The sequence below is a fragment of the Periplaneta americana genome, chromosome 9 (assembly GCF_040183065.1).
Source record: "Periplaneta americana isolate PAMFEO1 chromosome 9, P.americana_PAMFEO1_priV1, whole genome shotgun sequence".
Classification (NCBI taxonomy): Eukaryota; Metazoa; Arthropoda; class Insecta; order Blattodea; family Blattidae; genus Periplaneta; species Periplaneta americana.
In genome coordinates this window covers 106,678,641-106,692,730 of record NC_091125.1, presented here as the reverse complement: position 1 = coordinate 106,692,730, position 14,090 = coordinate 106,678,641, and the positions used below count along the sequence as shown (strand labels likewise).

The following is a 14,090-nucleotide window of genomic DNA, read 5'->3' as shown; positions in this document are numbered from 1 at the left end:
TTACTAGTTGAAACTGGTTTTGATGGATTTCGGGTTTTAACGGTAACTTATACAAAAACAGAAAAGTATTTCCGTGTACCTCAGTAGGTGGCGCGTATAGTGTTTACTGAAAAAACATTATAGCATCTGTCGATTTATTTCTTGAATGATTCATTTAACAATAGAGTTTGTTTCAAATAATGAAATAAAGGTTGACCAGAAAACTATGAAACGTTTAAGTTCTTAATTTGAAATATTTTACTGTAGTTAACAAATACTATTTTGGATCAAATTTTGGGAATACATAATCTACAATGTTTAAGTCAATGCTATATCTTATATTAACAGAAAATCAAGACGAAAATTGTTCCAGTTTACATCGATTAAATACGTTTGTCCTGCTCAATACGTAAGAATATGAAATACGTAACTATTGGTTTCAGAGTAAAAAAAAATTTGATAGATACTCACTAATATAATTTCTGAATTAATTGAATATTATATTCACAAAATCAGCTTAGTACTTAAGAAGAAGGGTCTATGATCACAAAGAGGACATCTCGAAAGTCACTTCTTCGATATCACAATATTTTTAATGGCACGTTTCGTGAAAAATTTTAAATTCATTACCTTTCAGCATTACGGTACTGTCTCTCCTCAAGAAGTAATTAAAAATTAAGTCATCGTTATTTGCATGTAACATAATTAAATTATTATTACGTTTCCACATCCCATTTGATTTTTAATAAAATTTGTTATCTAAACATAGTTTATGTTTCTCTTTATGGAAACTAAGAAGAACGAATTCTCGCAATGAAAAATGATGTCAGATATACTGTAAGTAAACGTAAACTCAAAGGGGTGGCTATACAAGAACGTTCAAGCTACAAAGAACACGAAATGAAACACATTTAAGTGAAGAAAATTGGAAAGTTGCAACAAGCGTAGATGTGATGTAAAGATAAAAGTGATTATTTCAATAAATTGAAATGTTAATGAAAAGTCACAAACGTCATCATTAGTCCTTAGCTGCAAGCAACTAGGATGAAGATGCTGATAGTTTCGAGTCAGTAGTTTGTCAGTGATAGTTCATTCACAACTTAATGACAGAAACATTATCATGCCATGCATTTAAAGAGAGTTGATTTTAAATGCGTTATATGTTCGGTATCTTCCCGTTTGTAACTCACAAACTTCTACACACAAACTTTGCATTATCTCTGTTCTGATTAAATAAAAAAATTGAAGTTCTGATATTAAGCTAGTCCGAAATTTTAGTTCAAAATTTCTTAAGTATTCGGCGAAAAAAAATAGAGTATAATGTAAATATTTGAATAGGGTTTTTTCTTTATATTTCTCAAGAATTTTTAGTGATGTCAGGTATGGGCCTTGTTTGACTCAAAATGAAGGTTATTAGATTAAGAATAAGAGAGAAAAACGGACTTCGTGAAAGAGTTCAAAATTTACATATCAAAATAAGCAGAATAATGATGCTTGAGCTGGTTTATCCTCTTGCTTCAGAACAAAGATGTTCAGACTCACGAACGAAATATGAAAAAAAAAAAAAAATGATCTTGTGAAAGATTAAAAAATTGATAGTTCGATAAACATACCAGTAGAAGTGATATCAGTATAATGATCCGTTCAGAGCAAAAGTGGTATAAGTCAAAACTGGGTAATGAGGTTTAAAGTAAAAATTCTTTAAAATACAGCGCAAAGTAGCAATTAATATGGCCTTCTTGTTATCCACTGACTACTAATAGTTTAGATGAATTGAATATTAATTGCTACTTTGCTCTGTATTTTACAGAATGTTTTTTTAACCCTCATTATCCATTTTTGACGTACATCACTTCTGCACTGAACGTCACATAGACTATAGTATTTTTATAATTTTTATCGAAAAAACTGTTTAAATTAAGGACGAAAATAGGGAAAATTTACTTTCCAAGTGAGTTAAAAAATGACAGGTCAAGCAAGATACGTAGAATAGAAGTTTCACTATGTATGATATAATATTATGTCCTCTTTATTGAGGAAAAAAAATATGGTAAAATTGGTTTGTAAAAGAATAAAAAAATATTATTGTAAGAAATAAATAACTTATAAAGAAAAATTATGTCTCAGTATTTGACATTTTTGATTAAGAACAAAACCATTTAATTTTAAATGGTAATACGGGAAACATAGACTTTATTAAATAGTTAAAGACCTTCAGAACAAGATACATTCAAGAATAATGACAGAATTTTCGCTTTTTATCATTCTTATGAGAAAAAAAGTTTTAGATGAAGTGTCCAAAAAAATGTTACAACAATAACAGTTCAGTAAACTTACACGAGCGAAGAGAGTGAAGAAAGATTTGGCTTTGTAGAAGTGTATACTGTATACTTCTTGCTTCGACACAAAATTTTCTCGTTATATAATGACAAGCAAAATCACTTTTTTTTCTTTTATATTCTTTTTAGACCGAGTGTTAAATTAATTTTCTCGTTCATTTCACTTAAATTTCACTAGAGAAAATTTTTCATCGTATATATATTATATATAAGCTCCAAAGATTTTTGTTTCACAAAAATATTTTTTGTGCACTTCTAAATTTTGAATTTTGGAAATGAGAGGTGATCGAATATTGATGTGACCTGCCGTTCTATGTAAAGTAACCAAATTTTGTTACTCTGCTCGATAACTTTATTGAATGATAGCCGGATGACGCTGGCTCTAATGGAATTGACGTATCTTGTGATATATTTTGCGTTTAATTTTATGGTGTCTTGTTAGTATATTCCACACAGAGATAGTGGCTTGTTTTGTGTGTAGCAGTTGATGATGAAGGGATTTACCGATAAACATTACTCTCTTTGAATAAGAGTGATTAAGCCGTGGTCGAATGCAACGCTGTGCTGATGTTTCTGGCTGCAAACACGACTGCAGACCCTTAGGGAAATTACACAAACATGGATCAAACTATATCGAGAACTCATCTTGGTTTTAGTTACATGGACAGAAATAAATAATTATATCGTAAATTATTAAACCTGAAACAGCTCAATTCAAACTTAATCAATTATTATTTTTAAGATAACTACTAAAACCAGAACTGTTTACAGAAAGTTATCAAGGAGGTAATTATACAAGGTGGTCAAAAGTCGCTTTCCCCAATATTCTTTGTTAGGTTTCATACTTGCACACATATACAGATATCATGACTTGAATAAATGAATAGCTGATGTAATATTGGCAACCATGTTCGTGTGTCAACTGTTTTTCCGATGTCATGTCTTGTTATTGTTGTTTTGAACAAAATTTGTAAAGGAATGTGTAGTCAAATGTAAATTGAATGTAATCAAATGTAAGGAAATGTTTGGGGAAAGCGACTTTTAACCTACTTTGCATTTTTAGCCAAATATTATTGCGTATAAATTTATTCTAAGAAAGTAGACAATCAGTATTATGAGATTTCAGACTTTCACAGTAATTTTAAAAGAATTAAATGTGCTGTTTGAGTTTTCAGGCATGTACTGAAATTTAATATGTCAAGAGTTATGAAATTACAGATTATATCAAGGTAATACCACAGTCTAGTATACATAGTCACGAAGCTCAATCCGTAGTAAATATGTACCCATAGATAGTTGCTAACCACTAGGATCGCTACTATCGCATCATCACATACAATACGAAATAGTACCTGCACAATCTATTGTTCCTAGTACTCTCATAAACTCAAGCTTCGTGACTGTATATACTAGACTGTGGTAATACTGAATAAAACCAGAAAGTTCTTCTAGACTGGTGGGTCCGTTATGCTTCTTTAACTTATGCAATTGTCACAAATCAATTCAATATATCAGATCATTTTCAACATTACACAGAGTGAGCCATAAGTAATGTAAATAATTTCAGGAGGTTATTATTTGAGATATTTCAAACAAAAAAGTTTGATACAAATTTGCTCGTTTTTTAAATTATTTTCGAGATAAAAATTGTTTCATATGAAATATTTCAAGAGTGTTTTGGGAAAGTCTTTGATTTACTTCTCAATAAGTTCAGTCAATTTAAGAGAGCAGTGTATTATGATAATAAATGATTGAAATAATTTTAATTTTGTCATTTAAATATGCAGAAGTCTGATCCGAACAAAACTTACACGAGTAGTTCTGAAAGGGAATTTTAAAATGTTACATTTGTTCGGATAAAATTTCTGCATATTTAAAAGACAAAAGTAAAATTCTTTCAATAATATATTATCATAATACACTCCTCTCTTAAATTTAATGAACATATTGGGAATTAAATCAATGGCTTTCTCAAAACATACTTTGAAAATTATTTATGTATTTTTATTGCTAGTAAGTTTGAAATGAATACAAGTTAATATAATGTAAGATGAACTAGCCGACTCCTGAATGAGTAAGACTAGTGCTCAGGAGGGGATTCCAATGCAGACAAAAAAAAATACAATTAAAATTGAGAGTGAATACAGATTAAAAAGTGTTTAATGTGTTTAAAACCAAACTATAAATCCAATACATTTTTTTATATTTTTTTATTAATTTGGAGAAGATTCGTGGTTAAAATTATATTGGAATAAAATTTGTATAATAATCTGGGTCCTTCATTCATGCTATGATAAAAAGTTGCGTTGGGTTTTACATTTTGGTTCAGACAAACGCAGAGAATTCATATTTTTAGTTTTACATTAATGTATATACAGTACCTTTCAAAGTTATTCAGAGTTTTGTGAAAATATTTTAATAAAACAAAATAATAAATTTGTTTAATGTCGAAAACTTTGAAATATTTTAAAAACAATTCAGTTGAGTAATCTTTCTGCTTTTTTAAATAAATTTGTTTCATGTAAAAGAAATCTTACATCGGAAAGGACGCAAAAACGAGCAAAATTATATTAAACTTTTTTGTTTCAAATATCTCAAAGAATAACCTCCTGAAATGAATAACATTACTACGGTTCACCCTGTATATTTTCAAATTATTCATTCATGTTTTCATTCCAGTTGTTCATTCAACTCCTCTTGCAAAGAGTTGCTGGGATGGTCATACTAACTAAATAGCTCGGGGACTTCCTCTCCGAGTACATTGGTTTCTATATTACTTTCATTCCACCATTGCTCCATTTCCGCCTTATTATTTTACCGTATTTAAAGCATCTCTGGGACTAGAATTAAACGTTAAATAAATTGTTGTAACGAGAAATTACGCAAGGATGAACTAAATGGTACATAAAACAGTACACGATGTTATCAGATAAAAACCAGATGGTGAGGATTTATACACAATAGAAAGGAAATATTGAAAAAAAAAAGCGCTTTCTTCAAAAGACGCCGATGCCGTGTTTGTACGTTTATGAAGTGAGCAGACTCCCACTATAGCTCTATTCGAACATATCCGGATGATAAGATAAAGAAGCTGCATATCAACATCGTCTGACCATACTGACTACTCCCTTTCAGTTTCTCTTTAATTAAAGATTGAGCGATGATTTCTAACTGATTTATCTTTCAGATTCGCACAACGATAAATTTGTACAGAAGAATCAGAATTTTTGTTCTTTACTGTGATTAAGGGGACACTCAACTATATTTTGGAACTTTTTTTCCTATTTGGCCAATCTTTTTCAAATTTGGAGAAAAAGTTTAATATATCCTATACATGGAAAGTAACATGCAAAATCTCAGCTCATTAGATCCAATACTTTTCAAAATAAAAAATATTTCAATTTTTAATCAATCATTAATTGAAGTATCACTTTTAATTATCATTTTTTATTTTTTGGGTTTGTGCATTTGACTGTGACTTCTCAATGAATAGGGGAAGAATTCTGCATATTGATTTAGTTCTGTCACGTAAATTAGTGTAGAAATTTAATTTTTCATTTCTATGACACTTTCTCCAAATTTTAAGTTGAGTATTCCCTTAAAGTAATACTGTTTCCGTTTACAACGCTGAGAAGCCAAGTTCAATTTTCTGCAAAGAAAAGGAAATTTGAACTCACAAGGGAACGTTCAACATTGGAAGGTTGCATAGGACCTTCAAATTTTTTACGCTGAAAGGTTGCATCGACCTATAAAACAGTTAAATAGTATTTGGAATATTAGTAGTAGTTTGGTAGTTTTGAAACCCTGATGCTATCGCTCGGAAGAAGGAAAGGTCTGTGTGGTAGACAAGGCAACACCTGTCCTATGACCCCATCATGCACTGTGTCTGTCTCACCAGTGGGTTTGGAGGGGGAAAGTAAGGTTTTAGTCTGAGCTCAACTTCCGTGTCTGTAGATTCATGTAATATTAACGACTATCACCCACGCCAATCTCTTTTCTTGACCGCCTAACGTTCCATTTCTCGCGTAACTCACATACCAGGTCTCGCCTCCTGAAGTATACCTGTGTCTCAAGGCAATGGCAGGTAAGTACAAAGCCTAACATCGAACATAACAGTGTACTGTAACTATAGAGCTATAGGTTTAATTTGAGAGAAATTGAATGCCACATAATTGTACACGTGATGGAATCTTTCACCATATAAACGAGCAATTACTAACTTGAATTGAATTATGTTAATCAATTAAAGAAAATTTGAAGTTACTATTCGAAATACTGCTTACTTATTAGGTATTTATTTTTGTGTTTGAAAGAGAGAGGGGTACATCGATGCACAGTTCCAAAAATTAAGTAAAGTTTATCAATTTGTCTAGTTAAGTGGTACAGAACTGGCGAGAGAGGGGTGAAAAGCATGGGGAAAGCGTTGGTTCCCCGTCCATAGTCCACCGGCGTTGAATGACATATCTGTGGCTCGTACGCAATCATATAAGACAGACACTGAATACAAATCCTCTCCCCTATCAAGTCAATGACGCGGGGATGGAAGGAAAGGGTGAGTGACGTATCCGATGAGTGACGTATTGCCACAATTGTCGCCCAGTTTTCCTAGCCTGGCCTAGTTACTAGGCTTGGGTTCACATATAAATATTTATAAGAATGAAAATCGGGGGTTTCAATACTTACTTGTATTAGCATGTACTGTTCTGCTGTAAACTTTAAAGGAATACACTTTTAATTCAATTGTTTAAAATTTTTTTAATTCAATATTTAAAAGGGTAGTTTTAAGAAAAATATAATTTTAGGAAATACTATCCGGAAGAATGAATTTTAGGAAAAATGACCGGGGACGATCCATGTTCTAACCGGAATCTGAACCTGTGACTGTTAAATAGTAGCCTACACCTTAGCTATTGCATACATCATGTCAGTTGGTTTTCAATTATTACTTTCTAGATAACACTGCTACCATTTCAGTAATGAATCAATATAATCAATATCTATCGGACCTTAATCGAAGGGGAACAATAGTAATTTAATACACACTCTTTCGTCTCTACTACGAAAATAATTTAATGATAAGGCCACAGACTTGGATTTTTGACACGGATAGTCATAATTTGAAAAGTCGATGTCGTCATATAATCCGATAAGAAAGAATAGTTTGTAGATGAAGCAAGATTTGATTCTTCATATTGGAGGGATTATGTATTGAGCAATAAATTTGTACCGCATTATCAATGAGTTCTCAGGAGAATAAGTTTCCATGTTTGTGAAATATTCCATGAATTTATAGCGAGAGGACACACAGACCTTCTCCTCCTTGTTTTCGTCGATGGGGTGGAGGTATTTTTCCAGCAAGTCCTTCCAGAACTGTGTCTCTGCGCTCGAGATGTAGTCCACTTCTCCCTTCTTGAGATCACGATCCTCGATCCAGTACGGGTTGATCATGTCGTCTCTCTCCTGCTTCGGTTCTGCACATTAGTCAATCAGATAAAGAACGTGAGAATGTATCTGTTTTAATTCCGTAAAATAGAGTTCATTATGTAAACTCCCTCAAAGTATGCTAGTATAAACAGGAATAACCGTTCTACGAATGTGTTTCATATCATAAAAAAGACAAATAAAATGAAGAAATATATAATTTGTTTGTAATATTCATCAATTTCATCATTCAAAGATTAGGTATGAAAACATTTTTCGTTTTTAATTTCAATTTTTAGATCATAGTTATTCAAAGCCATATTTTAAGATGAAGAGCTTCTTTCAACATCCATTCTGCATACATAATCGTAGTCACAAACTCCTGGGAAAAATTAGCGCTTTAATGCAGGGTACCTGATGTAATTTTTATCGTTAATGTTGATAATAGAGCCTCGTACTTTTTTAAAGAAATTTTATTCATTTATTGTAATTAAAAGTAAAAATCCAATTCATTCGTTTATAAGCTGTTTTAACTACAGAGTGTATTATTAAATTCATGTCACTTACTTTCCTTTAAGGGGTTACGTACAGCTTACAGCAGTAAAATTTTTGGAAGTATTCAACATTTTTTTCCTCCATTACTGTGTCTTGTACAATAATGAAAATTGGTATGTGTAAAACACTGTCCTTCTGCTATATGAAAAAATATTTTTACGATTTAAAAACATTATATATACTTTTTTTGTTTTTTTTTTGTTTTTTTGTTTTTGTTTTTTTCAAAATTCAAAATGGTGGCAGTTTACTGTGCAGTGATGAAGCGTTTCCCTCATAACTCATAAACTTGCTAACTTTTTCATGTTCTCTCTCTTTTATTTTATTGCTGAAACTCATGTTTATAACATGTTGGTTGATTCTGGCCCTTAAAACCATCTGTCAAATGCTCACCAGAAGCGACAGTCTCGCTGTCCGTATCGTGAATCTGATCTTCTTCTGCAGGATCCTCAGCCAGGGATCCCAGGTGATGGTCCCGACTGTTGACAGATGCCGTACGTCTTCGAGATGTCAGTTGGCCGTGAGGATCCAGCACTCTGCAACACATTTTAAACAGTAGCAACAAAGGCAGGCGATTTTTTCTCTTAAAGATTAGAAGAATGTATTTCAAGTAACCGAGCGAGGTAGCTCATGCGCTCCGCATGGGACTCGCATTCGGGAGGTCCGTGGTTCAACCTGACTGTGGATTTTCCGTGGTTTTCTACAGTCACTTAGGGAAATGCTGAGTTGGAATTTTCATTGCCACGGTCCATTTCCCTTCAACTCAAGCATAGAAAAATAATTTAGTTGTCACATCATTCATCTTCATCTCATTTCATAGACATATTCAGGTCAAGAATCATGTCTTTGTCAGCTTACGGGGCGTGCGTCCTCTCCACAACCATTCATGGGTTCCCAGCCCTCCGCAATATCTCTGCTAGGATTCATTCCTTAAGGGGATACTCCACTAAAAATTACAACTTTTTTCCTAATCATTTTTTTCAACCAAATTTTGAGAAAATGTTTACTATATAAAGAACTAACAAAAATAAAAATTTTGAACTTCCAAATGTTTTTGGCCTTTAATTCTGTATTTATTTTTTTTATATTTTTTGAGAAATATTTTCAAATCCAAGTTAATAGTAGAAGATCTCAGTTTTTAAAATTCCTTTGTTTTGGTTACACTGATAAAACATAGAGAAACATTTCTATCCATTCATTTTATGGAATAACTCATTTATTCACTTTCAAAATGTTTTGGAAAATTTGAAAATGTTATTTTTTTCTATAACTCATGATAAAAATATTAATAAAATAAACTAACAGCATTTCTTACAAAATAAATACATATAAACATGCAGCTACCTTATAAATACTTGCAGTAAAAATTTCATCCAGGTTGATTAATATTTGGCATAAAAAAGTTGGTGTTGAATTAAGAAAAATAAACTTACGGAAAAATGGATTTCAAAGTAAAATTATTATTTATGTAACACATGTCTATTAAAATTCTCCTCCGTTACATTCATCTTGTAATTTCAGGGAACCAACTTTAGAACAAAATGTTACTAGATTTGTTATAAGAAATTTGTAAAAAAAGAATTCTTTGATGAAAAATTACTTTTGACTGCTCTTTAAATGTCACGCTCCTTACAGACTAGAGTTAAAAATATATTAAACATATTTGTAACCAGAATAAAACTAAATCCATTTGACTTATGAAAATATACATTCTAAAGAAGTGAAATAGCAAATAAAAATATTTTGGAAAATTTTCATTATTTTCAGTGGAGTCTCCCACTAAGAGCACTTCCGAGGGCGCTTCGACACCTTGGAAGGGCCATTGGAATGGATCCTGTGCTGCTTGGTCACTTTGGTCCTATAGAGTTCGGGGTACACAATAGTCCTCAGTATGGCCGACGTGCAAAAGATCGTCCCTATCCCGCACCTAGCCACCGTTATCTAACCTAACCTAACCTATTTGAAGTAGCCGCCTTGGTAACACTGACTTACAACAGCGAACACGAGTGCACCCGTCCATAAAAGCTCCTTTGGGCTGCAATGCTTAGGGATGTTCCATGTCCCCCTCCACTGATAAGCATCTCTATATCTCTGTGTAGTGTGTTCTGTTTGCAGAATTATGTCGAAATAGTCCCAGAACTGAAAAGTGACGCTAAATAAAGAACTGCCATCAACACGCGTGACTAAGGATGTAGAGAGAAGCCCTAAAACACGTATAAGATAATATACTCATATTTAGGATTTATACAAACATTTGTTATTTTAGAAGAGGCGCGTTTTGATCTTACTTCTCGAGGGTTTCGAGGCGGCGTCCCAGGCTATCCAGAGACTCCGCAATGCGCAGCAGCTGCTGTTTCTCGTCCACGGATTTGGGATGCGTGCAGAGCATCACCTTGATAAGACCCGCCAGTGAAAACTCGATGGATCCTTCGTCGCTGTCATTTTCGCCGCCACCGGCATTAAGGAAACCCAATAGTGACTTCTGCTTCGCCTTCTTCTTGGCTTCCTCCGCTTCCTTCTTCTCCTGCTCCAGCTCCTGTAAATCCCCAGTGAAAGATGTAACCCATACAATAAAGATTTTGCACTGCGCAGTAATTGGGAGTAAAAGGTTATTGAAAAAACAGCTATATCAACACATTGTTGCCAGTAAAACAATGACGCTTGTACATCGTTACAATTTTTTATCTCTCTTACCATGTTAAGAGGTTTATTTATTAAACATGATATTCGAAACATCACCTTCATGCCGGGTGGTGCACCTCTCCATTTTTATATTCTATTAAAACAAGTTACTTAAAGGGTTAGGTACAGCTTACAACAGTAAAATTTTTGGAAATATTCAACATTTTTTTTTCTTCATTACTGTACCTTGTACAATAATGAAAATTGGTATATGTAAAACATTGTCCTTCTGCTATATGAAAAAAATATGTTTACGATTTAAAAAAAATACTTATATATTTTTTTTTCGAAATTCAAAATGGTGGCAGTTCACTGTGCAGTGATGAAGCGTTTCCCTCATAACTCATGAACTTGTTAACTTTTTCATGTTCTCTCTCTCTTTTATTTTATTTCTGAAACTCATGCTTACAATATTGTGCTCTTTAAGTACATTCCTTAATAAATATATTTTTTTTATTTTGTGTTAGAAGAAAATACTGATATTTGACCATTTTTTAAATGAATTTATTTTTTACCAGAAATGTATCAAAGGTAGAGAAGTGATTTTGCATCATATTGTAGATATGACATGCATAAATACACAAAAAATTTCATCACAGAGTGTTGGATAGTTTTTTTTTAGTTATGAGGGAACCTCTTCACCACTGCACAGTGAACTGTCACCATTTTGAATTTTGAAAAAAAAACATTTAACCGTAAAAATATATTTCTCATATAGCAGAAGGAAAGTGTTTTACACATACTAATTTTTATTATTGTACAAGATACAGTAGCGGAGGAAAAAAAAAATGTTGAATATTTCCAACATTTTACTGCTGTAAGCTGTACCTAACCCCTTAACTCTCTCGGTAATTATACAAGACGTATATTTTCTCATGTTCACATAATATGAATTCGGTAATTTTTTTATTTTGGAGGCTATCATAAGAATTTCTTTACGTAATCTAACAACGATCGAGAACAAGGAAGGCTTAATTTCACGACAAATTTCAGATATGACATCCAATTTACTGAAGAATTCTGTTCACATTATTGAAGAAACATAATAAACGTTTGTTAAACAACAGCGGCAGACACATTCAACATGTGAATCAAATTAAATTATCTCCATTGATTTACAATAAATATAAATTTGTTTTTATTTTCTGAACATTTTAATTCTAAAAAAAAAAAAACATGTTTTCGAAAATTATAAAACATTACTGTCTCTTGAAAATACTTAAATATGTTTTTTTTAGTAGAAAAATAGTTTTAATGCGAAGCAATTTCTCTTAACGAACACCACGCAACGATTAACTGGCAGTGCCTTAAACGACAACATTTATAACTAAAGGAATCGGGGTAGATTTTCCGAGAGTATTGCAGATAAAATATTGTTTTAGAGGAGATTTTCTACGAGTAATTCGGATTACTTGACGTTCTCTTTACATTGTTGTATTAATATCACCGTATCGCCATAATTTTATCTAGGAATAGCATTTTTATGTAAGATAAAATATGTCCGATGTTTCTTTCTGTAAAATTTGATGCAGATAGTCAATGTGGCATTATTTCTAACACTGAATAGCTTCAAATAAGAAAACTGACCATATTGACAGAAATTTCCACATATTTTATGCAAATAGCATCTTTAGCACCAACACGTGAAATGAATAAAACAACACTGTTTTTAAGAATTTCCAAAAAATATAATTAAAACTCTTTTCGTGCTCTTTCATGTAATAATAATAATAATAATAATAATAATAATAATAATAATAATAAAATAATAATAATAATAATAATAATAATGAAAATAATTACCACTATCTGTCTGATTAGCATATATTATCCCATCACCATCTTGCAGATTAGGAGAGTGTTGCGGCTGTAGAGATACCTATAAAGGCAGCGAAAGACTGTTAGGAAAGCTTCCCACCACCAGGCAAAAGTCTTCCTGAAGTTAGACAACACTTTCAATGCAATAATAAAAACCTAAGAAAAGAGGCCACGTAAATATTTCAATATTACATCATATAATGTACTCGAGGAAGCACTCCTGAGTTAAAAATCAATTTTTGATGCTTATTTTATTTCATATTTGGTAATCTCGTTGCTTCCGACATCGATATATAAAGGTATTTGGTTCTTGCATGCGTAGTTGGACTTTAAACTTGCTTTCCAGTTTAAATCCTGCTTTTATGCAAAAGTAATCAAATTCTTCTTAAATTCTACAAGTTACTTGGGTCATGTATATTAGTTTTACCAAAAAAAAAAAATATATATATATATATATATATATATATATATATATATATATATATATTACCACAATTATTTACTGACTGTCTAATTTAACCTATTTAGGAAAAGTAATTTTAAAATTTAGTTCTAATATTAGTTAATATATTGATGAAATAAAAGGATGTCTCAGACGAAATGAATCACCATGAGAGCATACTTGAGCCAACCCTACCATTTTGGTAGGAGGTCCTTTTCTATATGATATTATGGGATTATCTTATCTTATATGAAAAGAAAAGACTTATAATTGTTTCTCTGCAATTATTTTACAAACTGTCGAAATCACGTGAATTTCTGTTAATTTTAACTTCAAAATTATAAGACAAAGTTGAAACAAAAATAAAAATGTTGACCACAGACTGATTTGATCTAATGAAATTTTAGTAAATATTGACGAATACTTTACAAAACTCCAGATTGTCTATTTGATATTGTTTACATCCACTTTAGCAACAAAATGTTTAATGCATATTGTTGTAATGATACATTAGCCATAGCTATAGTTGCAATAATCGTCATCGTTAATATCATCGCCATATCTGCATCATCGTTATCATTGTCAGTATCATCGTTACCATTGTCAACAATACCGTTATCATCACCATAATTATCGTCAATAATATTGTAATCTTCAACAAACTGTCATCGTTGTAGTCAGTATTATCATTGTCATCGTCGTGAACATCATCATTATCGTCAACATCGTCGTTGTTGTCAACATCGTTACTCTCGTCAATATCATCCATCAGTCAACAAAATTGTCATCCTCGCTATCAACATATCATCATCGTCATTGTTATCGTCAAAATTGTCACAGTGTTGTCGTCAATAGTA

At 31.9% G+C, this 14,090-nt stretch overlaps 1 protein-coding gene across 2 annotated transcripts in view; it reads right to left on the bottom strand.

The window, feature by feature from the left end:
• The window catches only part of kkv (hyaluronan synthase-like protein kkv), a 217,316-nt gene that overhangs the window by 18,879 nt on the left and 184,347 nt on the right, over positions 1–14,090 (bottom strand). For both annotated transcript variants that reach the window (XM_069835543.1, XM_069835542.1), the window contains exons 17-19: positions 10,580–10,827; positions 8,685–8,827; positions 7,629–7,789 (exon numbers count right to left, since the gene is read on the bottom strand). In XM_069835543.1, coding sequence (XP_069691644.1) covers positions 7,629–7,789; positions 8,685–8,827; positions 10,580–10,827 — 552 coding nt within the window. The remainder of the gene's footprint in view (positions 1–7,628; positions 7,790–8,684; positions 8,828–10,579; positions 10,828–14,090) is intronic.